The sequence below is a fragment of the Pseudophryne corroboree genome, chromosome 1 (genome assembly GCF_028390025.1).
Source record: "Pseudophryne corroboree isolate aPseCor3 chromosome 1, aPseCor3.hap2, whole genome shotgun sequence".
NCBI lineage: Eukaryota > Metazoa > Chordata > Amphibia > Anura > Myobatrachidae > Pseudophryne > Pseudophryne corroboree.
This window is the reverse complement of record NC_086444.1, coordinates 737,745,162-737,770,711: the sequence shown is the minus strand read 5'-3', so window position 1 is coordinate 737,770,711 and position 25,550 is coordinate 737,745,162. Positions and strand designations below refer to the sequence as shown.

The following is a 25,550-nucleotide window of genomic DNA, read 5'->3' as shown; positions in this document are numbered from 1 at the left end:
TTCATAGGGATGCAGTTAGGTTGCTGGCAGTTGGGATCCTGGCGGTCAGGATACAGACGCCATAATCCCGACCGCTGACATTGCCGCCATCTGGAATCCCGGCTAACGGGCTATTCCCACTCGTGGGTGTCCACGACACCCATAGAGTTGGAATAGAAACTGTGGCAAGGGCACCAAGCCACCGAACCCGCAGCGTGGTGAGTGCAGCGAGCCTGCAAGGGGACACTTTGCGCTTGCCACGCTGCCGACATACTGGTGAAGGGATGCCGTTGTATATTGACGGCCGGCATCATGGCCGCTGGTATATCATACTGTACCCGTTTCATACACGTACTTTGGGCTGAGGCTATAACATGTAGTAAATCAGTGCCATGTCATTGAAACCATTGGGTGAACTTGTGTGTTCTGTGAATATGGACATATTCACCCTCAAAGATACTCGTCATTAAACAAATCTTGGATCATGGGGTGTCTGATTCGGAACCATTAAATAACAATGATTATTGAACTTGCTGTCAGAGACTGATTGCACCCTGTTCTTGTGCTCTTGTGTTGTAATAAATTATTTTTCTCTGACGTCCTAGTGGATGCTGGGGACTCCGTAAGGACCATGGGGAATAGCGGCTCCGCAGGAGACTGGGCACAAAAGTAAAGCTTTAGAACTACCTGGTGTGCACTGGCTCCTCCCCCTATGACCCTCCTCCAAGCCTCAGTTAGATTTTTGTGCCCGAACGAGAAGGGTGCACACTAGGTGGCTCTCCTGAGCTGCTTAGTGAAAAGTTTAGTTTTAGGTTTTTTATGTTCAGTGAGACCTGCTGGCAACAGGCTCACTGCATCGAGGGACTAAGGGGAGAAGAAGCGAACTCACCTGCGTGCAGAGTGGATTGGGCTTCTTAGGCTACTGGACATTAGCTCCAGAGGGACCGATCACAGGCCCAGCCATGGATAGGTCCCAGAGCCGCGCCGCCGGCCCCCTTACAGAGCTAGAAGACAGAAGAGGTCCGGAAAATCGGCGGCAGAAGACGTCCTGTCTTCAACAAGGTAGCGCACAGCACTGCAGCTGTGCGCCATTGCTCTCAGCACACTTCACACTCCGGTCACTGAGGGTGCAGGGCGCTGGGGGGGGGCGCCCTGAGACGCAATAAAAACACCTTGGATGGCAAAAAATGCATCACATATAGCTCCTGGGCTATATGGATGAATTTAACCCCTGCCAGAATACACAGAAAAACGGGAGATAGGCTCCGCCCCCTTCTCGACGGCCTTATCTCCTCAGCACACTGGCGCCATTTTCCCTCACAGCTCCGTTGGAGGGAAGCTCCCTGGCTCTCTCCTGCAGTCACTACACTACAGAAAGGGTTAAAAAAGAGAGGGGGGCACTAATTATGCGCAGTATTAAAAATACAGCAGCTATAAGGGGAAAAACACTTATATAAGGTTATCCCTGTGTATATATATAGCGCTCTGGTGTGTGCTGGCAAACTCTCCCTCTGTCTCCCCAAAGGGCTAGTGGGGTCCTGTCCTCTATCAGAGCATTCCCTGTGTGTGTGCTGTGTGTCGGTACGTTTGTGTCGACATGTATGAGGAGAAAAATGATGTGGAGACGGAGCAGATTGCCTGTAATAGTGATGTCACCCCCTAGGGGGTCGACACCTGAGTGGATGAACCGTTGGAAGGAATTACGTGACAGTGTCAGCTCTGTATAAAAGACAGTGGTTGACATGAGACAGCCGGCTACTCAGCTTGTGCCTGTCCAGACGTCTCATAGGCCGTCAGGGGCTCTAAAGCGCCCATTACCTCAGATGGCAGATATAGACGCCGACACGGATACTGACTCCAGTGTCGACGGTGAAGAGACAAATGCGACTTCCAGTAGGGCCACACGTTACATGATTGAGGCAATGAAAAATGTTTTACACATTTCTGATAATACGAGTACCACCAAAAAGGGGTATTATGTTCGGTGAGGAAAAACTACCTGTAGTTTTCCTGAATCTGAGAAATTAAATGAGGTGTGTGATGATGCGTGGGTTTCATCCGATAACAACTGATAATTTCTAAAATGTTATTGGCATTATATCCTTTCCCGCCAGAGGTTAGGGTGCGTTGGGAAACACCCCCTAGGGTGGATAAAGCGCTCACACGCTTGTAAGAACAAGGGCTCTACCCTCTCCTGAGATGGCCGCCCTTAAGGATCCTGCTGATAGAAAGCAGGAGGGTATCCTAAAATGTATTTACACACATACTGGTGTTTATACTGCGACCAGCAATCGCCTCAGCCTGGATGTGCAGTGCTGGGTTGGCGTGGTCGGATTCCCTGACTGAAAATATTGATACCCTAGATAGGGACAGTATATTATTGCCTATAGAGCATTTTAAAGGATGCATTTCTATATATGCGTGATGCACAGCGGAATATTTGCCGACTGGCATCAAGTCTAAGTGCGTTGTCCATTTCTGCCAGTAGAGGGTTATGGACACGACAGTGGTCAGGTGATGCGGATTCCAAACGGCATTTGGAAGTATTGCCTTATTAAGGGGAGGAGTTATTTGGGGTCGGTCTTTCAGACCTGGTGGCCACGGCAACAGCTGGGAAATCCACGTTTGTACCCCAGGTCGCCTCTCAACATAAGAAGACGCCGTAATCTCAGGCGCAGTCCTTTCGTGGGCAAGCGGGCAAAAGGTTCCTCATTTCTGCCCCGTGACAGAGGGAGAGGAAAAAGGCTGCAGAAATCAGCCAGTTCCCAGGAACAGAAGCCCTCTCCCGCCTCTGCCAAGCCCTCAGTATGACGCTGGGGCTTTACAAGCAGAATCAGGCACGGTGGGGGCCCATCTCAATGAATTTCAGCGCGCAGTGGGCTCACTCGCAATTAGACCCCTGGATCCTTCAGGTGATATCTCAGGGGTACAAATTGGAATTCGAGACGTCTCCCCCTCGCCGTTTCCTAAAGTCGGCTTTACCGATGTCTCCCTCTGACAGGGAGGCAGTTTTGGAAGCCATTCACAAGCTGTATTCCCAGCAGGTGATAATCAAGGTACCCCTTCTGCAACAGGGAACGGGGTATTATTCCACACTGTTGTGGTACCGAAGCCGGACGGCTCGGTGAGACCGATTCTTAATCTAAAATCTTGAACACTTACATACGGAGGTTCAAATTCAAGATTGAGTCACTCAGAGCAGTGATTGCGAACCTGGAAGAAGGGGGACTACATGATGTCTCGGGACATCAAGGATGCTTACCTTCATGTCCCAATTTACCCTTCTCACCAAGGGTACCTCAGGTTTGTGGTACAGAACTGTCACTATCAGTTTCAGACGCTGCCGTATGGATGGTCCACGGCACCCCGGGTCTTTACCAAGGTAATGGCCGAAATGATGATACTCTTTCGAAGGAAGGGAATTTTAGTTATCCCTTACTTGGACGATTCCCTGATAAGGGTAAGATCCAGGGAACAGTTGGAGGTCGGTGTAGCACTATCTCAGGTAGTGTTGCGGCAGCACGATTGGTTTCTCAATATTCCAAAATCGCAGCTGATTCCGACGACTCGTCTTCTGTTCCTAGGGATGATCCTGGACACAGTCCAGAAAAAGGGGTTTCTCCCGGAGGAGAAAGTCAGGGAGTTATCCGAGCTAGTCGGGAACCTCCTATAACCGAGCCAAGTCTCGGTACATCAATGAAAGGGTTCTGTGAAAAATGGTGGCTTCCTACGAAGCAATCCCATTCGGCAGATTCCACGCAAGAACTTTCCAGTGGGACCTGCTGGACAAATGGTCCGGGTCGCATCTTCAGATGCATCAGCGGATAACCCTGTCACCAAGCACAAGGGTGTCTCTCCTGTGGTGGTTGCAGAGTGCTCATCTTCTAGAGGGCTGCAGATTCGACATTCAGGACTGGGTCCTGGTGACCACGGATGCCAGCCTGCGAGGCTGGGGAGCAGTCACACAGGGAAGGAATTTCCAGAGCTTATGGTCAAGCCTGGAGACATCACTTCACATAAATATCCTGAAGCTAAGGGCCATTTACAATGCTCTAAGCTCAGCATGACCTCTGCTTCAAGGTCACCCGGAGTTGATCCATTCGGACAACATCACGGCAGTCACCCACGTAAACAGACAGGGTGACACAAGAAGCAGGAGGGCAAGGCAGAAGCTGCAAGGATTCTTCGCTGGGCGGAAAATCATGTGATAGCACTGTCGGCAGTATTCATTCCGGGAGTGGACAACTGGGAAGCAGACTTCCTCAGCAGACACGACCCCCACCCGGGAGAGTGGGGACTTCACCCAGAAGTCTTCCACATGTTTATAAAACTCGACAAGTATTGCGCCAGGTCAAGGGACCCTCAGGCAATAGCTGTAGACGCTCTGGTAACACAGTGGGTGTACCAGTCAGTGTATGTGTTCCCTCCTCTGCCTCTCATACCCAAGGTACTGAGAATTATAAGATGGAGAGGAGTAAGCACTATATTCGTGGCTCCGGATTGACCAAGAAGGACTTGGTAACCGGAACTTCAAGAGATGCTCACGGAGGATCCGTGGCCTCTACCTCTAAGAAGGGACCTGCTCCAGCAAGGACCCTGTCTGTTCCAAGACTTACCGCGGCTGCGTTTGACGGCATGGCGGTTGAACGCCGGATCCTGAAGGAGAAAGGCATTCCGGATGAAGTCATTCCTATCCTGATCAAAGCCAGGAAAGATATAACCGCAAAACATTATCACCGCATTTGGCGAAAATATGTTGCGTGGTGCGAGGCCAGTAAGGCCCCGACAGAGGAATTTTCAACTAGGTCGATTCCTACATTTCCTGCAAACAGGAGTGTCTATGGGCCTGAAATGGGGGTCCATTAAGGTTCAAATTTCGGCCCTGTCAATTTTCTTCCAAAAAGAACTAGCTTCAGTCCCTGAAGTTCAGACGTTTGTGAAAGGGGTACTGTATATACAGCCTCCTTTTGTGCCTCCAGTGGCACCTTGGGATCTAAATGTAGTTTTTGGGTTCCAAAAGTCACATTGGTTTGAACCACTTAAATATGTGGAGTTAAAATATCTCACATGGAAAGTGGTCATGCTGTTGGCCCTGGCCTGGGCCAGGTGCGTGTCAGAATTGGCGGCTTTATCCTGTAAAAGCCCGCATCTGATTTTCCATTCGGACAGGGCGGAATTGAGGACTTGTCCTCAGTTTCTCCCTAAGGTGGTTTTCAGCGTTTCACCTGAATAAACTTATTGTGGTGCCTGCGGCTACTAGGGACTTGGAGGGCTCCAAGTTGCTAGACGTTGTCAGGGCCCTGGAAATATAGGTTTCCAGGACGGCTGGAGTCAGAAAATCTGACTCGTTGTTTATTCTGTATGCACCCAACAAGCTGGGTGCTCCTGCTTCTAAGCAGACTATTGCTCGTTGGATTTGTAGTACAATTCAGCTTGCACATTCTGTGGCAGGCCTGCCACAGCCAAAATCTGTAAAAGCCCATTCCACAAGGAAGGTGGGCTCATCTTGGGCGGCTGCCCGAGGGGTCTCGGCTTTACAACTTTGCCGAGCAGCTACTTGGTCAGGAGCAAATACGTTTGTAAAATTCTACAAATTTGATACCCTGGCTGAGGAGGACCTGGAGTTCTCTCATTTGGTGCTGCAGAGTCATCCGCACTCTCCCGCCCGTTTGGGAGCTTTGGTATAATCCCCATGGTCCTTACGGAGTCCCCAGCATCCACTAGGACGTCAGAGAAAATAAGAATTTACTTACCGATAATTCTATTTCTCGTAGTCCGTAGTGGATGCTGGGCGCCCATCCCAAGTGCGGATTGTCTGCAATACTGGTACATAGTTATTGTTACCAAAAAATCGGGTTATTGCTGTAGTGAGCCATCTTTTCTAGAGGCTCCTCTGTTATCATGCTGTTAACTGGGTTTAGATCACAAGTTATATGGTGTGATTGGTGTGGCTGGTATGAGTCTTACCCGGGATTCAAAATCCTTCCTTATTGTGTACGCTCGTCCGGGCACAGTATCCTAACTGAGGCTTGGAGGAGGGTCATAGGGGGAGGAGCCAGTGCACACCAGGTAGTTCTAAAGCTTTACTTTTGTGCCCAGTCTCCTGCGGAGCCGCTATTCCCCATGGTCCTTACGGAGTCCCCAGCATCCACTACGGACTATGAGAAATAGAATTATCGGTAAGTAAATTCTTATTATATACTGCAACCAAAGATCTGCTCTACCTAGTGCTTTCCATACACTTGGGGGGTATACAATTGCATCGCCGGCGGCTATCCTATTAGCGCCGATGCGGCACGCTCCTCCCCCCCCGATGCCGACACTTATTGCAGATAATGCTTCAGGTGACTCGGGTACCTGAAACATAATCCACAATAAGCAGGCCGATGGAGCCGCGATAACCCATGGGATTGGGGGTTTATCCCCAAATCCATGTGTTTTTGCGGGTCCTTTTTTTGCCCGATGAAAATGGCCTGTAATAGGATACCATGATAATGGTCATTTATCGCAATATCTGCCTGTTTTCATCTGCTGAATCTAATTGGATATCCCCCCTTCTGTCCTCGGGGCACGCTAACAGTCCAGGTTTTAAGATTATCCATTACGTGCCTTGAGTGTATGTGCAGCCATAAATATCAATTGTGAATGTACCAAAATGTTATTCTTTCTCTAATGTAGTTGGTGGAATTAAAGAATGGTGAAACATATAACGGGCACTTGGTGAGCTGTGACAACTGGATGAATATTAATCTGCGTGAAGTCATTTGTACTTCAAGGGTATGTGTTCTTATAAGCAACCTTAGATGTTTTAAGTTTATTTTTTTTAGATTAATGCAACAGTAGCATAAAATACTTCAATGTATGTTGTACATTTTCTCCAATACACTATTTGTAGCCCTATGAGTAATGATCATATAGCCATTGCCCTTGCCCACCACAGCCTGACTAGAAGCATCACAACACAAATTAAGCAACCCCCTTAGAAGAGACAGGTCTTACAGTGTTATCACAACACGTTGGAATTGCTCAATCTGTTTTTATATATAGATGATTCACCGATATGTTTTTTTGCATAAGAGATCGTCTCCGACCCCCCCCCCCCCCCCCCCCCCAAAAAAAAAGTATAGGTTTATTTTTCCATAGTTTAGCACCCTGTCTCCTAACTCTGCATTCTCTGCCCTCCTCTACTCTGCCTGTTTCTCCTTATTGTGTCCATATCCCCTTGTGCGAGCAGGGCCCTCTACAGTCCCATTTTCATATAAACATTCGTATTACATATAGCTGTAATCTACTGACCCGTGGCTCCTCCTTCACTGGAACCACCTCCTGTCTTCATCATTACTGTGGGGACTGGAGGTTTCAGCTTTGTTACCTGTCTGATTTGTGGTGTCCATTTTTTGCTAGTTATAGCAATTAACAGGCGGACAGTGACCCGACAGGGCCTGCAGCTTCACACTCAAGGCTCAGCCTCAGGCCGTTAGCTATTTAGGACATCACTTTTGGCCATAAAGGTTTGTACTCCTTTTAGACAAATTGCAAATTGAACTACATGCCTAGTAAGTTATATATAAAAGAGAAAAAAAACAACCTTCTTCTGATGTTACTTACGCATGAATTACCCGTCCCATCATCTGATTCCTCAGTAATTATAGTTAACTAGTTCATATGTGTAATAAAAAATATATATTGGAAACCATGCAATTTTTAATTAAAATAGACTTACTGAACTAATTAGTTTTGTTTAAAGCACTAACGCTAATGCGCTATGTATTACACTATGCCTTTGCATCTTTGTATTGTATGACTAATTGGATTTCTAATATATGTATGTGTGGCATAGTATAATGACAGAAAACTTGCTAACTTGATTGGACACATTAGATCACATGACCATGCATTATTTTCCAGTTACTGCACAGTTCTCAGCGTAACTGCATAGTTGAACTTCCAACTGTTACATGACCATATGTTGACAAATCCAACTATAAACAATAAAGGGAGACTACTGACAGAAAGGCAGTACCTAACTGACCGCAGCACCTTCTTGCTTCACTGAACGCAGGCTGTCACTGACCGCAGCGCCTGCCTGCCTCCGTGTCTGACATACACATATCTTATGTAACAGTTGCTCAATGGGGTCCAAAAATAGCAGAGGGGGGCCAGATAAAACATAACTCCCCAGAGGTGGGGGTGATCAGCACCGTGTATCGCAGCCAAGGCAGCGCAATCAGCATCTCCCTCTCATATCTGCCCACCCCCCATTGGATAGGTTATACATGAGGGAGACACATTGCTCTGTCCTGGCTACAGCGACTGTGGTACACTGTGCTGATCCCCGGGGAGCCAGGCAAACATTCGCTGATAATAAAAACAAGTTTTAAGGTACAGTTAGCCGGTTTGGGCACCATCTATTGGCTTCAGGCGGAAATCTTTTGGATTCCGTCCTTAATGTTATTATTTAGTAGTAAATTAGATGTTGCCAGTAGATAAACATCACCGCTAAGGTTTGGCTTGCACCAGTGACCCGTTACTTTGAATTATTGGATGATGCACACATTTGACCCTCCAGGATGCCTTCCGTTGTATGATTTGTCTGTGGCACGTTTTCCCATTGTATTTACTTGATAAGACTTTTCGGTTAATCCCCTGACTTTTTACTATACACCTGTATGATTTCAAGTACCACATTTCTCTGATTTAAGGGGGGTACTCACGGAGCGATATTCTAAGCAATCTGACTAGATTGCTTAGAATTTAAGCGGGATCGCTCTATGTGTACCCCCTACAGCGATAGCGATACGCAGCCAAGCGCATCGCTATCGCTGCTGCTAGATTGGCCTGCCGTGCAGGCCAATCTAGTGGGTCGCTCACTTCACCCGCTGGGTGAAGTAAGCGGCCCCCCCATTCTCCCCCCTGCACGCTCAGCACAGATCGCGCTGTGCTGAGCGGCGGGAGAGATGTGTGCTGAGCGGTTCGCTCAGCACACATCTCTCCTGCATCGGCCCGTCTATATGGGCCTTAACATTGTGCTACTGTAACTTAAATTGTTTTCTTTTGTATGTTTGTTCTTGGGTATATTTGATTTTCTTGTTGTTAGAACTAATAAAGATTAGTTGATTTAAAAAAAAAAAAAAAGGTACTGGTTTTCACAGAAATGTGCAGGATAATACATTGTGGGGCAGATGTATTAAGCCTGGAGAAGTAATAAAGTGGAAGGTGATAACGCACCAACCAATCAGCTCCTAACTGTAATTTTTTTAAACTAGCCTGTAACTTGACAGTTAGGAGCTGATTGGCTGGTGCTTCATCACCTTCCACTTTATCACTTCTCTAGGCTCAATACATCTGCCCCTGTGTCTTCGGCTCCACTATTTCAATTTATACTCCAGTAGTACGAACTACTGAACAGTGACCTGCCTACATAAGGGCCTATTCAGTCAGCTGCGGGTTCTGTGCCCTGTGCTCACTGTTTGGCAGTTAGGATATTTCATGAACCACGCGCCACGTTTGCACAGGGCAAGGCCGCCCAGCATAATAATGGTTGCCAGATCGGGACCTGCGCATGTGCACTGGGCCTAAAAGGGGCATAACACAATCGCATCACTTTAGCAGCCCTTGCTGAATAAGGCCCAGAGTTATAGATTACATTTTGCTTTTGTTGTGTGAACAAGCCACAAGAATAAGTGTTAGCTATAATGGCTTTAACCACTTTACTGGTATGGTCAGATCACATGCGACCGTGCCGCCCCACAATGTCCTCCAGTTTTTGACGCTGTGATCCATTCTGCAGATGTGCATAGTATAATTTCTCTAACGTCCTAAGTGGATGCTGGGGACTCCGTAAGGACCATGGGGAATAGCGGCTCCGCAGGAGACTGGGCACAAAAGTAAAAGCTTTAGGACTACCTGGTGTGCACTGGCTCCTCCGCCTATGACCCTCCTCCAAGCCTCAGTTAGATTTTTGTGCCCGAACGAGAAGGGTGCACACTAGGTGGCTCTCCTGAGCTGCTTAGTGAAAAGTTAGTTTTAGGTTTTTTATTTTCAGTGAGACCTGCTGGCAACAGGCTCACTGCACCGAGGGACTAAGGGGAGAAGAAGCGAACTCACCTGCGTGCAGAGTGGATTGGGCTTCTTAGGCTACTGGACATTAGCTCCAGAGGGACGATCACAGGCCCAGCCATGGATGGGTCCCAGAGCCGCGCCGCCGGCCCCCTTACAGAGCCAGGAGACTGAAGAGGTCCGGGAAATCGGCGGCAGAAGACGTCCTGTCTTCAATAAGGTAGCGCACAGCACCGCAGCTGTGCGCCATTGCTCTCAGCACACTTCACACTCCGGTCACTGAGGGTGCAGGGCGCTGGGGGGGGGCGCCCTGAGACGCAATAAAAACACCTTAGATGGCTAAAAATACATCACATATAGCTCCTGGGCTATATGGATGCATTTAACCCCTGCCAGTTTTTCCTTAAAAAAGCGGGAGAAAGGCCGCCGAGAAGGGGGCGGAGCCTATCTCCTCAGCACACAAGCGCCATTTTCCCTCACAGCTCCGTTGGAGGGAAGCTCCCTGGCTCTCCCCTGCAGTCCTGCACTACAGAAACAGGGTAAAACAAGAGAGGGGGGGCACTAAATTTGGCAGATTAATAATACAGCAGCTATATAAGGGAAAAACACTTATATAAGGTTATCCCTGAATATATATAGCGCTCTGGTGTGTGCTGGCAAACTCTCCCTCTGTCTCCCCAAAGGGCTAGTGGGGTCCTGTCCTCTATCAGAGCATTCCCTGTGTGTGTGCTGTGTCGGTACGTTGTGTCGACATGTATGAGGAGGAAAATGGTATGGAGGCGGAGCAATTGCCTGTAATAGTAATGTCACCCCCTAGGGAGTCGACACCTGACTGGATGGTCGTATTGAAGGAATTACGTGATGGCGTCAGCACTTTACAAAAGACTGTTGACGACATGAGACAGCCGGAAAAACAGTTAATACCTGTCCAGGCGTCTCAAACACCGTCGGGGGCTCTAAAGCGCCCGTTACCTCAGATGGTCGACCCAGACACGGACACTGACTCCAGTGTCGACGGTGAGGAAACAAACGTATTTTCCAGTAGGGCCACACGTTACATGATCACGGCAATGAAGGAGGTTTTGAACATTTCTGATACTACAAGTACCACAAAAAAGGGTATTATGTGGGGTGTGAAAAAACTACCCGTAGTTTTTCCTGAATCAGATGAATTAAATGAGGTGTGTGATGAAGCGTGGGTTTCCCCCGATAAAAAACTGCTAATTTCTAAAAAATTATTGGCATTATACCCTTTCCCGCCAGAGGTTAGGGCGCGTTGGGAAACACCCCCTAGGGTAGATAAGGCGCTCACACGCTTATCAAAACAAGTGGCGTTACCGTCTCCGGATACGGCCGCCCTCAAGGAGCCAGCTGATAGAAAGCTGGAAAATATCCTAAAAAGTATATACACACATACTGGTGTTATACTGAGACCAGCAATCGCCTCAGCCTGGATGTGCAGTGCTGGGGTGGCTTGGTCGGATTCCCTGACTGAAAATATTGATACCCTGGACAGGGACAGTATATTATTGACTATAGAGCATTTAAAGGATGCATTTCTATATATGCGAGATGCACAGAGGGATATTTGCACTCTGGCATCAAGAGTAAGTGCGCTGTCCATTTCTGCCAGAAGAGGGTTATGGACGCGACAGTGGTCAGGTGATGCGGATTCCAAACGGCATATGGAAGTATTGCCGTATAAAGGGGAGGAGTTATTTGGGGTCGGTCTATCGGACCTGGTGGCCACGGCAACGGCTGGGAAATCCACCTTTTTACCCCAGGTCACCTCTCAGCAGAAAAAGACACCGTCTTTTCAGGCTCAATCCTTTCGTCCCCATAAGGGCAAGCGGGCAAAAGGCCACTCATATCTGCCCCGGGGCAGAGGAAGGGGAAAAAGACTGCAGCAGGCAGCCTCTTCCCAGGAACAGAAGCCCTCCCCCGCTTCTGCCAAGTCCTCAGCATGACGCTGGGGCCTTACAAGCGGACTCGGGTACGGTGGGGGGTCGTCTCAAGAATTTCAGCGCGCAGTGGGCTCACTCGCAAGTGGACCCCTGGATCCTGCAGGTAGTATCTCAGGGGTACAAATTGGAATTCAAAACGTCTCCCCCTCGCCGGTTCCTGAAGTCTGCTTTACCAACGTCTCCCTCCGACAGGGAGGCGGTATTGGAAGCCATTCACAAGCTGTATTCCCAGCAGGTGATAATCAAGGTACCCCTCCTACAACAGGGAAAGGGGTATTATTCCACGCTGTTTGTGGTACCGAAGCCGGACGGCTCGGTGAGACCTATTTTAAATCTGAAATCCTTGAACACTTACATACAAAGGTTCAAATTCAAGATGGAGTCACTCAGAGCAGTGATAGCGAACCTGGAAGAAGGGGACTATATGGTGTCTCTGGACATCAAGGATGCTTACCTCCATGTCCCAATTTGCCCTTCTCGCCAAGGGTACCTCAGGTTTGTGGTACAGAACTGTCACTATCAGTTTCAGACGCTGCCGTTTGGATTGTCCACGGCACCCCGGGTCTTTACCAAGGTAATGGCCGAAATGATGATTCTTCTTCGAAGAAAAGGCGTCTTAATTATCCCTTACTTGGACGATCTCCTGATAAGGGCAAGGTCCAGGGAACAGTTAGAGGTCGGAGTAGCACTATCTCAAGTAGTGCTACGACAGCACGGGTGGATTCTAAATATTCCAAAATCGCAGCTGATTCCGACGACACGTCTGCTGTTCCTAGGGATGATTCTGGACACAGTCCAGAAAAAGGGGTTTCTCCCGGAGGAGAAAGCCAGGGAGTTATCCGAGCTAGTCAGGAACCTCCTAAAACCAGGCCAAGTGTCAGTGCATCAATGCACAAGGGTCCTGGGAAAAATGGTGGCTTCTTACGAAGCGATTCCATTTGGCAGATTCCACGCAAGAACTTTTCAGTGGGATCTGCTGGACAAATGGTCCGGATCGCATCTTCAGATGCATCAGCGGATAACCCTGTCTCCAAGGACAAGGGTGTCTCTCCTGTGGTGGTTGCAGAGTGCTCATCTTCTAGAGGGGCGCAGATTCGGCATTCAGGACTGGGTCCTGGTGACCACGGATGCCAGCCTGAGAGGCTGGGGAGCAGTCACACAGGGAAGAAATTTCCAGGGCTTGTGGTCAAGCCTGGAGACATCACTTCACATAAATATCCTGGAGCTAAGAGCCATCTAGAATGCTCTGAGCCTAGCAAGACCTCTGCTTCAAGGTCAGCCGGTGCTGATCCAGTCGGACAACATCACGGCAGTCGCCCACGTAAACAGACAGGGCGGCACAAGAAGCAGGAGGGCAATGACAGAAGTTGCAAGGATTCTTCGCTGGGCAGAAAATCATGTGATAGCACTGTCAGCAGTGTTCATTCCGGGTGTGGACAACTGGGAAGCAGACTTCCTCAGCAGACACGACCTCCACCCGGGGGAGTGGGGACTTCACCCAGAAGTCTTCCACATGATTGTGAACCGTTGGGAAAAACCAAAGGTGGACATGATGGCGTCCCACCTCAACAAAAAACTAGACAGATATTGCGCCAGGTCAAGGGACTCTCAGGCAATAGCTGTGGACACTCTGGTAACACCATGGGTGTACCAGTCAGTGTATGTGTTCCCTCCTCTGCCTCTCATACCCAAGGTACTGAGGATCATAAGAAGGAGAGGAGTAAGGACTATACTCGTGGCTCCGGATTGGCCAAGAAGGACTTGGTACCCGGAACTTCAAGAGATGCTCACAGAGGACCCGTGGCCTCTACCTCTAAGAAAGGACCTGCTCCAGCAGGGACCCTGTCTCTTCCAAGACTTACCGCGGCTGCGTTTGACGGCATGGCGGTTGAACGCCGGATCCTGAAGGAAAAAGGCATTCCGGATGAAGTCATCCCTACCCTGATCAAAGCCAGGAAGGATGTAACCGTACAACATTATCACCGTATTTGGCGTAAATATGTTGCGTGGTGCGAGGCCAGGAAGGCCCCTACAGAGGAATTTCAACTGGGTCGTTTCCTGCATTTCCTACAAACAGGACTGTCTATGGGCCTAAAATTAGGGTCCATTAAGGTTCAGATTTCGGCCCTGTCGATTTTCTTCCAAAAAGAACTGGCTTCAGTTCCTGAAGTACAGACGTTTGTCAAGGGGGTACTGCATATACAACCTCCTTTTGTGCCTCCAGTGGCACCTTGGGATCTAAAATGTAGTTTTGGGATTCCTAAAATCACATTGGTTTGAACCACTTTCCACTGTGGACTTAAAATACCTCACATGGAAGGTGGTAATGCTGTTAGCCCTGGCTTCAGCCAGGCGTGTCTCAGAATTGGCGGCTTTATCCTATAAAAGCCCTTACCTAATTTTTCATACGGACAGGGCAGAATTGAGGACTCGTCCTCAATTTCTCCCTAAGGTGGTTTCAGCATTTCACTTGAACCAGCCTATTGTGGTGCCTGCGGCTACTAGGGACTTGGAGGACTCCAAGTTGCTGGACGTAGTCAGGGTCCTGAAAATATATGTTTCCAGGACGGCTGGAGTCAGAAAATCTGACTCGCTATTTATCCTGTATGCACCCAACAAGCTGGGTGCTCCTGCTTCTAAGCAGACTATTGCTCGCTGGATTTGTAGTACAATTCAGCTTGCACATTCTGTGGCAGGCCTGCCACAGCCAAAATCTGTAAATGCCCATTCCACAAGGAAGGTGGGCTCATCTTGGGCGGCTGCCCGAGGGGTCTCGGCTTTACAACTTTGCCGAGCAGCTACTTGGTCAGGGGCAAACACGTTTGCTAAATTCTACAAATTTGATACCCTGGCTGAGGAGGACCTGGAGTTCTCTCATTCGGTGCTGCAGAGTCATCCGCACTCTCCCGCCCGTTTGGGAGCTTTGGTATAATCCCCATGGTCCTTACGGAGTCCCCAGCATCCACTTAGGACGTTAGAGAAAATAAGAATTTACTTACCGATAATTCTATTTCTCATAGTCCGTAGTGGATGCTGGGCGCCCATCCCAAGTGCGGATTGTCTGCAATACTTGTACATAGTTATTGTTACAAAAATCGGGTTATTATTGTTGTGAGCCATCTTTTCAGAGGCTCCTCTGTTATCATGCTGTTAACTGGGTTCAGATCACAGGTTGTACGGTGTGATTGGTGTGGCTGGTATGAGTCTTACCCGGGATTCAATATCCTTCCTTATTGTGTACGCTCGTCCGGGCACAGTATCCTAACTGAGGCTTGGAGGAGGGTCATAGGGGGAGGAGCCAGTGCACACCAGGTAGTCCTAAAGCTTTTACTTTTGTGCCCAGTCTCCTGCGGAGCCGCTATTCCCCATGGTCCTTACGGAGTCCCCAGCATCCACTACGGACTATGAGAAATAGAATTATCGGTAAGTAAATTCTTATTTAAATATGTAAAAAAAATAAAAATAATTAAACTATATTAAATAAAAAAACAACTATAAAAACTGTTTTGAGGGGAAAACTAGTCAGTTAAGTGGTGAAGCAGAGTAGAAGAGCTATTGTAACCATATTGTATTTTGAGAACTATGGTCAGTATTTCAAAACCAACCATTTCTAAAATAAAAAAAAACACCCACTCAGTACTTTAAAAAAAAAAAAATTAACGGTCATTGCTATGTTTTTAATGTTTTCACAAAGGTCATAACATTTGTTTACAATAAATCATCAAATGTATTAGGAAAGCTGATATGTTATCATAAAGTAGCTTTGCTGCTGTATTTAAACTATAGCTCCCATCATCCCACCGATTGGTCTGTTTAGCCTGATACTAGATTTTCAATTATTGTCCTTGGTGTCTGTAGTAATTTAATTACATCACATTGAACATCATCTGAGCATATGGACATGTTCTCTTGCATTAAAATTATCATATAATTAGGTTGTGTTTTCTTTTTAACAGGATGGCGACAAATTTTGGAGGATGCCTGAGTGCTATATACGTGGCAGTACTATTAAATACTTACGCATCCCTGATGAAATTATTGATATGGTAAAAGAGGAAGTGATGTCAAAGGGCAGAGGTCGTGGTGGAATGCAGCAACAGAAGCAGATGAAAGGTAGAGGAGGTGGAGGAGCTGGGCGAGGTAAGTCTAGTTTTTGTATAGTATGCTATGGGGGAATTCAATTAGCCGTGGTAAATTACCCCTGCTAACTGATCCACGGGGGCATATTCAGTTAGACCCCGGCTAAGGACACAATCGTCCTTCTGGTCAGCTGACCGCTATGCTACCAGTTTCCCAGAGGTCTCAGCCAATTTGAAGCAAGCAGCTCCTATAAAAGGACTTCTAAAGCAAGGACGTGCAATCAATAGGCAGGGGAGCTTCCCCTGTCATATTACCTGTCAAACTGATTAGTAAAATGATTAGAATAATACAAAGAAGATATTTATAACATAAACATCCTCTTTGTTTGATTATTTTTATAGTTCTCACCAGCTTTGTGGAGCTGCAGGGAGATGAGGCAGCAACATCTCTGCCTCTGTTTTACAGTCAGACACTGCTTTGCAGAGCTGGGGGCGGGGCCACACCATGGGCAGTAACGCTTCACAGAAAGGGAGCTAATGGAGGCATGCCAAGTGCACTGTAGTCTGAACTCAGTCGGCAGCAGCAGCAAGAGAAGACACAGGGATGCAGGTAGGAGACTCAATGGACACTGTACTTTAGTGTAGTAAGGGGAAGCGTTACAGTGAGTAGGGGGTGAGACGGGCTCCAAGCATTCAGACCCATCCCCATGTGTCCCTCCCCAGCCATTTACCTCGCCGCACATTACTATTCTGGAGCGCTCACAGGTTGCTAGTGCAATGTTTCTCACAGATTGCAGTGTGAGCAGAATTTCTGTTCTCTTCAGCGTCCATACACTATTTTTTGGACTGGCTCTAAATTGTAAAATAAAATCTTTTTTTGGAATCACTGTGTGGAGACCTAGAGAACACCAGTATTAAATTTTCTCCGGCAGGGTCCACAGGTTATCCACAGGATAACAATGGAATATGATGGAGCGACAGCGGATTGACACCAAACGATTACAAGGTTTCAGTCCTCCCAGGATGCAACGGGCCCGTCCATATATTCCCGCCCACTGGCTCAGGCAAGTCCGTTTTTTGTTTGGTGTGGCAGGAGCCGGACCATGGTCAGAGGGCTGCTGTTCTTGGCAGCCCTAAGCTGTCTTATTTTATTTTTATAGTCTTACTATGTTTTGAGCGATCTTTCTTACCAGCGTCTTATACGCATATTGGAAAGAGTCACTCCAACAACTCTCCGCCGGGTCGCAACAACGCTTACCCATGTGTACAGTGCTGTCTCGACGGGCGTCTGTGTCGGATATACTAGCAGATCCAGCAGACGTTACCAGGCTGTGGCCGGAGCACGGGGAGAAGTTAAGGCATTGGTTCCACGTAGTCGGGGAGACTACCAAACAGTAACTGATGCGCCGCCACCACGGGTGCTCCAGCGCTAGGCCTTAGGGATCATAAGGCACCAGGATTAGTATGAGGCTGCGATCCCTAGGGTTGATGTCAGCGGTGGGGAGTTAGACGCTCTCCTGGTCGCCCCTCCCCCAGTTCATGAGCAGTTTCCGCGAGTCTCCCGCCATGAACTGTTACCTCACTTCCGTCTCAGACGCTACTACGAGGGGTCTCGGTCGCAGCATAGGCCGCTGCATCTGTGTTCACTAAGCTCTACCGCGAGGAGACCCTGTCGCAGTACATTCGTCTGTGACCGGTGCGTCTGTGTCCACTTAAAGTTCCCGGAGCGGCAGTGTACACTAGTAGCGTCTGGATCCACTCAGCGTTCGTTAACGTATTGACCGATCTTGAAAGTGAGGTGAGTCTCCCTGTATCCCACTCTGAATACGGGTTATACAGCACTAAATTTCTATCTACTTTTGTCAGTATGAATAGTTAAGTTTAAGTGCCTATTGCATATGAGTCTGTGTACATTACTGTGGTTTTCTTTCCATTGCGTCTGAATACTTTAAGATCTGTATAAAACAATTCAATAATATGTACTCCTACAAACTTTAAAATGTGTTTGTAGTTATGTGCTCATATGACTAATATAGAACATGTGATTGCTGACTTTTTTATATGTTTGTCAGTTGCTTCTTCTGGTCCTCAATGCTGGTGCATGGGTAGCGTCAGATTGATATCACTTAAGGTTAAAGTGATTACAGTCACAAATTGTGTAGTACACTGTTAAAGTGCTTTATCATGTCTAAGAGCGGCAAAGGTGACGAGGGTACACTCACAGTAACACCAACACTCATATCATGTTTGTCTTGCAAAACTGTATTATCCTCTCAGGATCTGGTACAGGATGGCTTATGTGCAAATTGTTTTGCGTTTCAGCAGATTACAAGGCAGATAATTTCACCTTGAGCGATGTTTGCACAGACCTTGTCCAGTATAGCTGAACTGGTAATTCCTACAGCTTCGCTACCAGGAATGGGGTACACTAATAACCCATACATGCAGCTCCCTACTTGCGGTATACCATTCCCCTCACCAGCTTCTCCAAAGTGACAAGCTGATAAACCAAGTGTAAGTAAACCGTCAATTTCACAGGTTACATAGGATGATTCATTGTACGATGAAAGCTCAATATACTCTACTTCGGCATACAAAGAACAAGAAGAAGGTCTCAGCTCAGTGGATATAGCGGAGTAATTAGAGAATTAAAGGCCATTCTATCCTTAGAGGATTCAGCAGAGCCTGTGTTTAAAAGCCAAGGCACCTGTATTTAAACGGCCCAAAGCAGGTAAGACTGAGTTTCCAGGGTCAGACCAGCTAACGGAAATCATGGAGAAGGCTTGGGCTACACCCAGTAAAAAATATAGAATTCCCAAAAAATGGGATTCCAATTATCCTTTTCCAGCGTGGGACTGTTTAAAATGGGAAATGGCTCCCAAAGTATATACGCATGTCATTCGATTAGTGCGAAAATCTATATTGCGTTTGCCATCAACGTCATTGGATGATGTCACGGATAGAAGAGTGGATGGTTTTCTGAACACCATATTTCTATAACGTCCTAGTGGATGCTGGGGACTCCGTAAGGACCATGGGGATAGACGGGCTCTGCAGTAGACATGGGCACTTTAAGAAAGAATTTAGGTTCTGGTGTGCTCTTGCTCCTCCCTCTATGCCCCTCCTCCAGACCTCAGTTTGATACTGTGCCCAGACGAGCTGGGTGCTTTTCAGTGAGCTCTCCTGAGTTTGCTGGGAGAAAGTATTTTGTTAGGTTTTTTATTTTCAGGGAGCTCTGCTGGCAACAGACTCCCGCATCGTGGGACTGAGGGGAGAGAAGCAGCCCTACTCTCTGAAGCTAGGTCCTGCTTCTTAGGCTACTGGACACCATTAGCTCCAGAGGGATCGTACGCAGGATCTCACCCTCGCCGCCTGATCCCAGAGCCGCGCCGCCGTCCCCCTCGCAGAGCCGAAAGACAGTAGCCGGGTGAGTATGAGAAGCAAAGAAGACTTCAAATCGGCGGCAGAAGACTCCGTTCTTCACTGAGGTAACGCACGGCACTGCAGCTGTGCGCCATTGCTCCCACACACCTCACATACTCCGGTCACTGTAAGGGTGCAGGGCGCAGGGGGAAGCGCCTTGGGCAGCAATTGGGACCTCTTTGGAAAAAGTTTAGCATATATACAGTTGGGCACTGTATATATGTATGAGCCCCCGCCAAAAATTGTACATTTAAGCGGGACAGAAGCCCGCCGCTGAGGGGGCGGGGCTTCTTCCTCAGCACTCACCAGCGCCATTTTTTCTCCACAGCTCTGCTGAGAGGAAGCTCCCCAGGCTCTCCCCTGCAGATACACGGTAGAAGAGGGTAAAAAGAGAGGGGGGGCACATAATTAGGCGCAAAAATCAATATAAACAGCAGCTACTGGGTTAACATTAAGTTACTGTGTTATTCCTGGGTTTTTAGCGCTGGGGTGTATGCTGGCATACTCTCTCTCTGTCTCTCCAAAGGGCCTTGTGGGGGAACTGTCTTCAAAAAGGGCATTCCCTGTGTGTGTGGTGTGTCGGTACGCTTGTGTCGACACGTTTGACGAAGGCTATGTGGAAGCAGAGCGGGAGCAAATGAATGTGGTGTCTCCGCCGACGGCGCCGACACCTGGTTGGATGGATATGTGGAAGGTTTTAAATGATAATGTTAATTCCTTGCATAAAAGGTTAGAAAAAGCTGAAGCCTCAGGACAGTCAGTGTCTCAACCCGTGCCTGATCCTATGTCGCAGAGGCCGTCAGGGTCTCGGAAGCGCCCACTATCCCAAATTGTTAACACAGATACCGACATGGATTCTGACTCCAGTGTCGATTACGATAATGCAAAGTTACAGCCTAAATTGGCTAAATCCTTCCGTTATATGATTATAGCAATTAAGGATGTGTTGCACATCACAGAGGAAACCCCAGTCCCTGACAAGAGGGTGCATATGTATGGGGAAAAGAAACCGGAGGTAACCTTTCCCCCCTCACACGAGCTAAATGAGTTATGTGAAAGGGCTTGGGAATCTCCAGATAAAAAACTGCAGATTTCCAAAAGGATTATTATGGCGTATCCTTTACCGTCAACGGACAGGTTACGCTGGGAATCCTCCCCTAAGGCAAAGCTTTAACACGCTTATCCAAGAAGGTAGCCCTGCCGTCACAGGATACGGCTACCCTCAAAGATGCTGCGGATCGCAAACGGGAGGTTACCCTGAAGTCCATTTATACACATTCGGGTACCTTGCTGAGGCCGGCGATCGCGTCGGCCTGGGTGTGTAGTGCTGTAGCAGCATGGATGGATACCTTATCTGAGGAAATTGAGACCTTAGACAAGGATACTGTATTGTTGACCTTGGGGCATATTAAAGACGCTGTCCTTTATATGAGAGATGCTCAAAGAGACATTAGTCTGCTGGGTTCTAGAATAAATGCTATGTCAATTTCTGCCAGACGGGTCCTGTGGACTCGGCAATGGACAGGTGATGCCGACTCAAAAAGGCATATGGAGGTTTTACCTTACAAGGGTGAGGAATTGTTTGGGGAGGGTCTCTCTGACCTGGTCTCCACAGCTACTGCTGGAAAGTAAAAAATGTTTCCTCACAGCCTAAGAGAGCACCGTATTATCAAATGCAGTCCTTTCGATCACAGAAAAACAAAGTCCGAGGTGCGTCCTTTCTTGCCAGAGGCAGGGGCAGAGGATGAAGCTGCACAACACAGCTAGTTCCCAGGAACAGAAGTCCTCCCCGGCCTCTACAAAATCCACCGCATGACGCTGGGGCACCACAGGCGGAGCTAGGCCCGGTGGTGGCATGTCTTCGAAATTTCAGCCACAAGTGGGTTCACTCCCAGTTGGATCCCTGGGCAATAGATATTGTGTCTCAGGGATACAAGCTGGAATTCTAGGAGATGCCCCCTCACCGATACCTCAAATCGGCCCTGCCAGCTTCCCCCCACGAGAGGGAAATAGTGTTAACTGCAATTCACAAATTGTATCTTCAACAGGTGGTGGTCAAGGTTCCCCTCCTTCAGCAGGGAAGGGGTTATTATTCGACCATGTTTGTAGTCCCGAAACCGGACGGTTCGGTCAGACCCATACTGAATTTAAAATCCCTGAACATATACCTGAAAAGGTTCAAGTTCAAGATGGAATCTCTGAGAACGGTTATCGCAAGCCTGGAAGGGGGGGATTTTATGGTGTCTCTGGACATAAAGGATGCATACCTTCATATCCTCATTTATCCACCTCCTCAGGCGTACCTCAGATTTGTGGTACAGGATTGTCATTACCAATTTCAGACGTTGCCGTTTGGTCTCTCCGCGGCACCGAGAATATTTACCAAGGTAATTGCGGAAATGATGGTACTCCTGCGGAAGCAAGGACTCACAATTATCCCATACTTGGACGATCTCCTCCTAAAAGTGAGATCAAGAGAGCAGTTGCTGGTCAGTGTAGCACTTTCTCTGGAAGTGTTACGGCAACACGGCTGGATTCTAAATATTCCAAAGTCGCAGTTGGTTACTACGACTTTTCTGCCTTTCCTGGGCATGATTCTAGATACAGACCAGAAAAGGGTTTATCTCCCGATGGAGAAAGCTCAGGAACTCATGACATTGGTCAGGAACCTATTAAAACCAAAACAGGTGTCAGTGCATCACTGCACTCGTGTCCTGGGAAAGATGGTGGCATCATACGAGGCCATTCCCTTCGGCAGATTCCATGCGAGGACCTTTCAATGGGACTTACTGGACAAGTGGTCCGGATCACATCTTCAGATGCATCGGTTAATCACCCTATCCCCCAGGGCCAGGGTGTCACTCCTGTGGTGGCTGCAGATCGCTCACCTTCTCGAGGGCCGTAGATTCAGCATTCAGGACTGGGTCCTGGTGACCATGGACGCAAGCCTCCGAGGTTGGGGTGCAGTCACACAGGGAAGAAATTTCCAAGGTCTGTGGTCAAGTCAAGAGACTTGCCTTCACATCAACATCCTGGAACTAAGGGCCATATACAACGCCCTATGTCAAGCAGAGACCCTGCTTCGCGACCAACCGGTTCTGCTTCAGTCAGACCACATCTCCGCAGTGGCTCATGTAAACCGCCAAGGCGGCACAAGGAGCAGAGTGGCGATGGCGGAAGCCGCCAGAATTCTTCGCTGGGCGGAGAATCACGTAAGCGCACTGTCAGCAGTGTTCATCCCGGGAGTGGACAACTGGGAAGCAGACTTCCTCAGCAGACACGACCTACACCCGGGAGAGTGGGGACTTCATCAGGAAGTCTTCGCGCAGATTACAAGTCGGTGGGAACTGCCACAGGTGGACATGATGGCATCCCGACTCAACAAAAAGCTACAGAGGTATTGCGCCAGGTCAAGAGACCCTCAGGCGATAGCTGTAGACGCCCTGGTGACACCGTGGGTGTTCCAGTCGGTCTATGTATTTCCTCCTCTTCCTCTCATACCCAAGGTGCTGAGGATAATAAGAAAAAGAGGAGTGAGAACAATACTCATTGTTCCAGATTGGCCACGAAGGACTTGGTATCCAGATCTGCAAGAACTGCTCACAGAGGACCCGTGGCCTCTTCCTCTAAGACAGGACTTGTTGCAACAAGGGCCCTGTCTGTTCCAAGACTTACCGCGGCTACGTTTGACGGCATGGCGGTTGAACGCCAGATCCTAGCAGAGAAAGGCATTCCGGATGAGGTCATTCCTACGCTGATACAGGCTAGGAAGGACGTGACAGCTCAACATTATCACCGTATATGGCGAGAATACGTTGCTTGGTGTAAGGCCAGGAATGCTCCTATGGAGGAGTTCCAGCTGGGCCGTTTCCTTCACTTCCTACAGTCTGGAGTGAATTTGGGCCTAAAATTGGGTTCCATTAAGGTCCAGATTTCGGCCCTATCCATTTTCTTTCAAAAGGAGTTGGCTTCTCTACCTGAAGTTCAGACGTTTGTAAAGGGAGTGCTGCATATTCAGCCCTCTTTTGTGCCTCCAGTGGCACCTTGGGATCTTAACGTGGTGTTGAGTTTCCTGAAATCCCACTGCTTTGAACCACTCAAAACGGTGGAGTTGAAATATCTCACGTGGAAGGTGGTATGCTATTAGCCTTGGCTTCGGCTAGGCGTGTGTCAGAGTTGGCGGCTTTGTCACATAAAAGCCCCTATATGGTTTTCCATGCGGATAGAGCAGAATTGCGGACCCGTTCACAATTTCTGCCGAAAGTGGTTTCATCCTTTCATATAAACCAACCTATTGTGGTGCCTGTGGCTACTACTGACTTGGAGGATTCCGAGTTGCTTGATGTGGTCAGGGCTTTGAAGGTTTATGTAGCCAGAACGGCTAGGGTCAGGAAAACAGAGTCTTTGTTTATCCTGTATGCTTCCAACAAGCTTGGTGCTCCTGCTTCAAAGCAAACTATTGCTCGCTGGATCTGTAACACGATTCAGCAGGCTCATTCTGCGGCTGGATTGCCGCTGCCAAAATCAGTTAAGGCCCATTCCACTAGGAAGTTGGGCTCTTCTTGGGCGGCTGCCCAAGGGGTCTCGGCATTACAGCTTTGCCGAGCGGCTACTTGGTCAGGTTCAAACACTTTTGCAAAGTTCTACAAGTTTGATACCCTGGCTGAGGAGGACCTTGTGTTTGCTCAATCGGTGCTGCAGAGTCATCCGCACTCTCCCGCCCGTTTGGGAGCTTTGGTATAATCCCCATGGTCCTTACGGAGTCCCCAGCATCCACTAGGACGTTAGAGAAAATAAGATTTTACTTACCGGTAAATCTATTTCTCGTAGTTCGTAGTGGATGCTGGGCGCCCGTCCCAAGTGCGGAATTCTTCTGCAATACTTGTAGATAGTTATTGCTTCAATAAGGGTTATGTTATGGTTGCATCAGGGTTGACCTGATGCTCTGTTGTTATTCATACTGTTAACTGGGTAAGTTTATCACAAGTTATACGGTGTGATTGGTGTGGCTGGTATGAATTTTGTCCTGGATTACCAAAATCCTTTCCTTGTACTGTCAGCTCTTCTGGGCACAGTTTCTCTAACTGTGGTCTGGAGGAGGGGCATAGAGGGAGGAGCCAGAGCACACCAGAACCTAAATTCTTTCTTAAAGTGCCCATGTCTCCTGCGGAGCCCGTCTATCCCCATGGTCCTTACGGAGTCCCCAGCATCCACTACGGACTACGAGAAATAGATTTACCGGTAAGTAAAATCTTATTTCTCTGACGTCCTAGTGGATGCTGGGAACTCCGTAAGGACCATGGGGAATAGCGGCTCCGCAGGAGTCGGCACATCTAAAGAAAGCTTTAGGATCACCTGGTGTGCACTGGCTCCTCCCCCTATGACCCTCCTCCAAGCCTCAGTTAGATTTCTGTGCCCGACGAGAAGGGTGCACACTAGGGGCTCTCCTGAGCTCTTTGTGAAAGTTTTAGTTTAGGTTTATTATTTTCAGTGAGACCTGCTGGCAACAGGCTCACTGCATCGTGGGACTAAGGGGAGAAGAAACGGACTCACCTGCGTGCAGAGTGGATCGGGTTTCTTAGGCTACTGGACATTAGCTCCAGAGGGACGATCACAGGTTCAGCCTGGATGGGTCCCGGAGCCGCGCCGCCGGCCCCCTTACAGAGCCAGAAGAGCGAAGAGGTCCGGTGAAATCGGCGGCAGAAGACGATCCTGTCTTCAGATAAGGTAGCGCACAGCACCGCAGCTGTGCGCCATTGCTCTCAGCACACTTCACACTCCGGTCACTGAGGGTGCAGGGCGCTGGGGGGGCAGCGCCCTGAGACGCAATAAATCGATAAAAACCTTATATGGCTAAAATAAATGCATCACATATAACTCCTGGGCTATATGGATGCATTTAACCCCTGCCAAAACATACAGAAAAACGGATGATAAGGACGCCGAGAAAGGGGCGGGGCCTATCTCCTCAGCACACTGGCGCCATTTTCCCTCACAGCTCAGTTGGAGGGAAGCTCCCTGGCTCTCCCCTGCAGTCACTACACTA

At 48.4% G+C, this 25,550-nt stretch overlaps 1 protein-coding gene across 1 annotated transcript in view; it reads left to right on the top strand.

Annotated features, from left to right (window-relative positions):
- The window catches only part of LSM4 (LSM4 homolog, U6 small nuclear RNA and mRNA degradation associated), a 79,867-nt gene that overhangs the window by 31,143 nt on the left and 23,174 nt on the right, over positions 1-25,550 (top strand). Inside the window, exons 3-4 of the mRNA XM_063916299.1 lie at positions 6,658-6,756; positions 15,959-16,142. Coding sequence (XP_063772369.1) covers positions 6,658-6,756; positions 15,959-16,142 — 283 coding nt within the window. The remainder of the gene's footprint in view (positions 1-6,657; positions 6,757-15,958; positions 16,143-25,550) is intronic.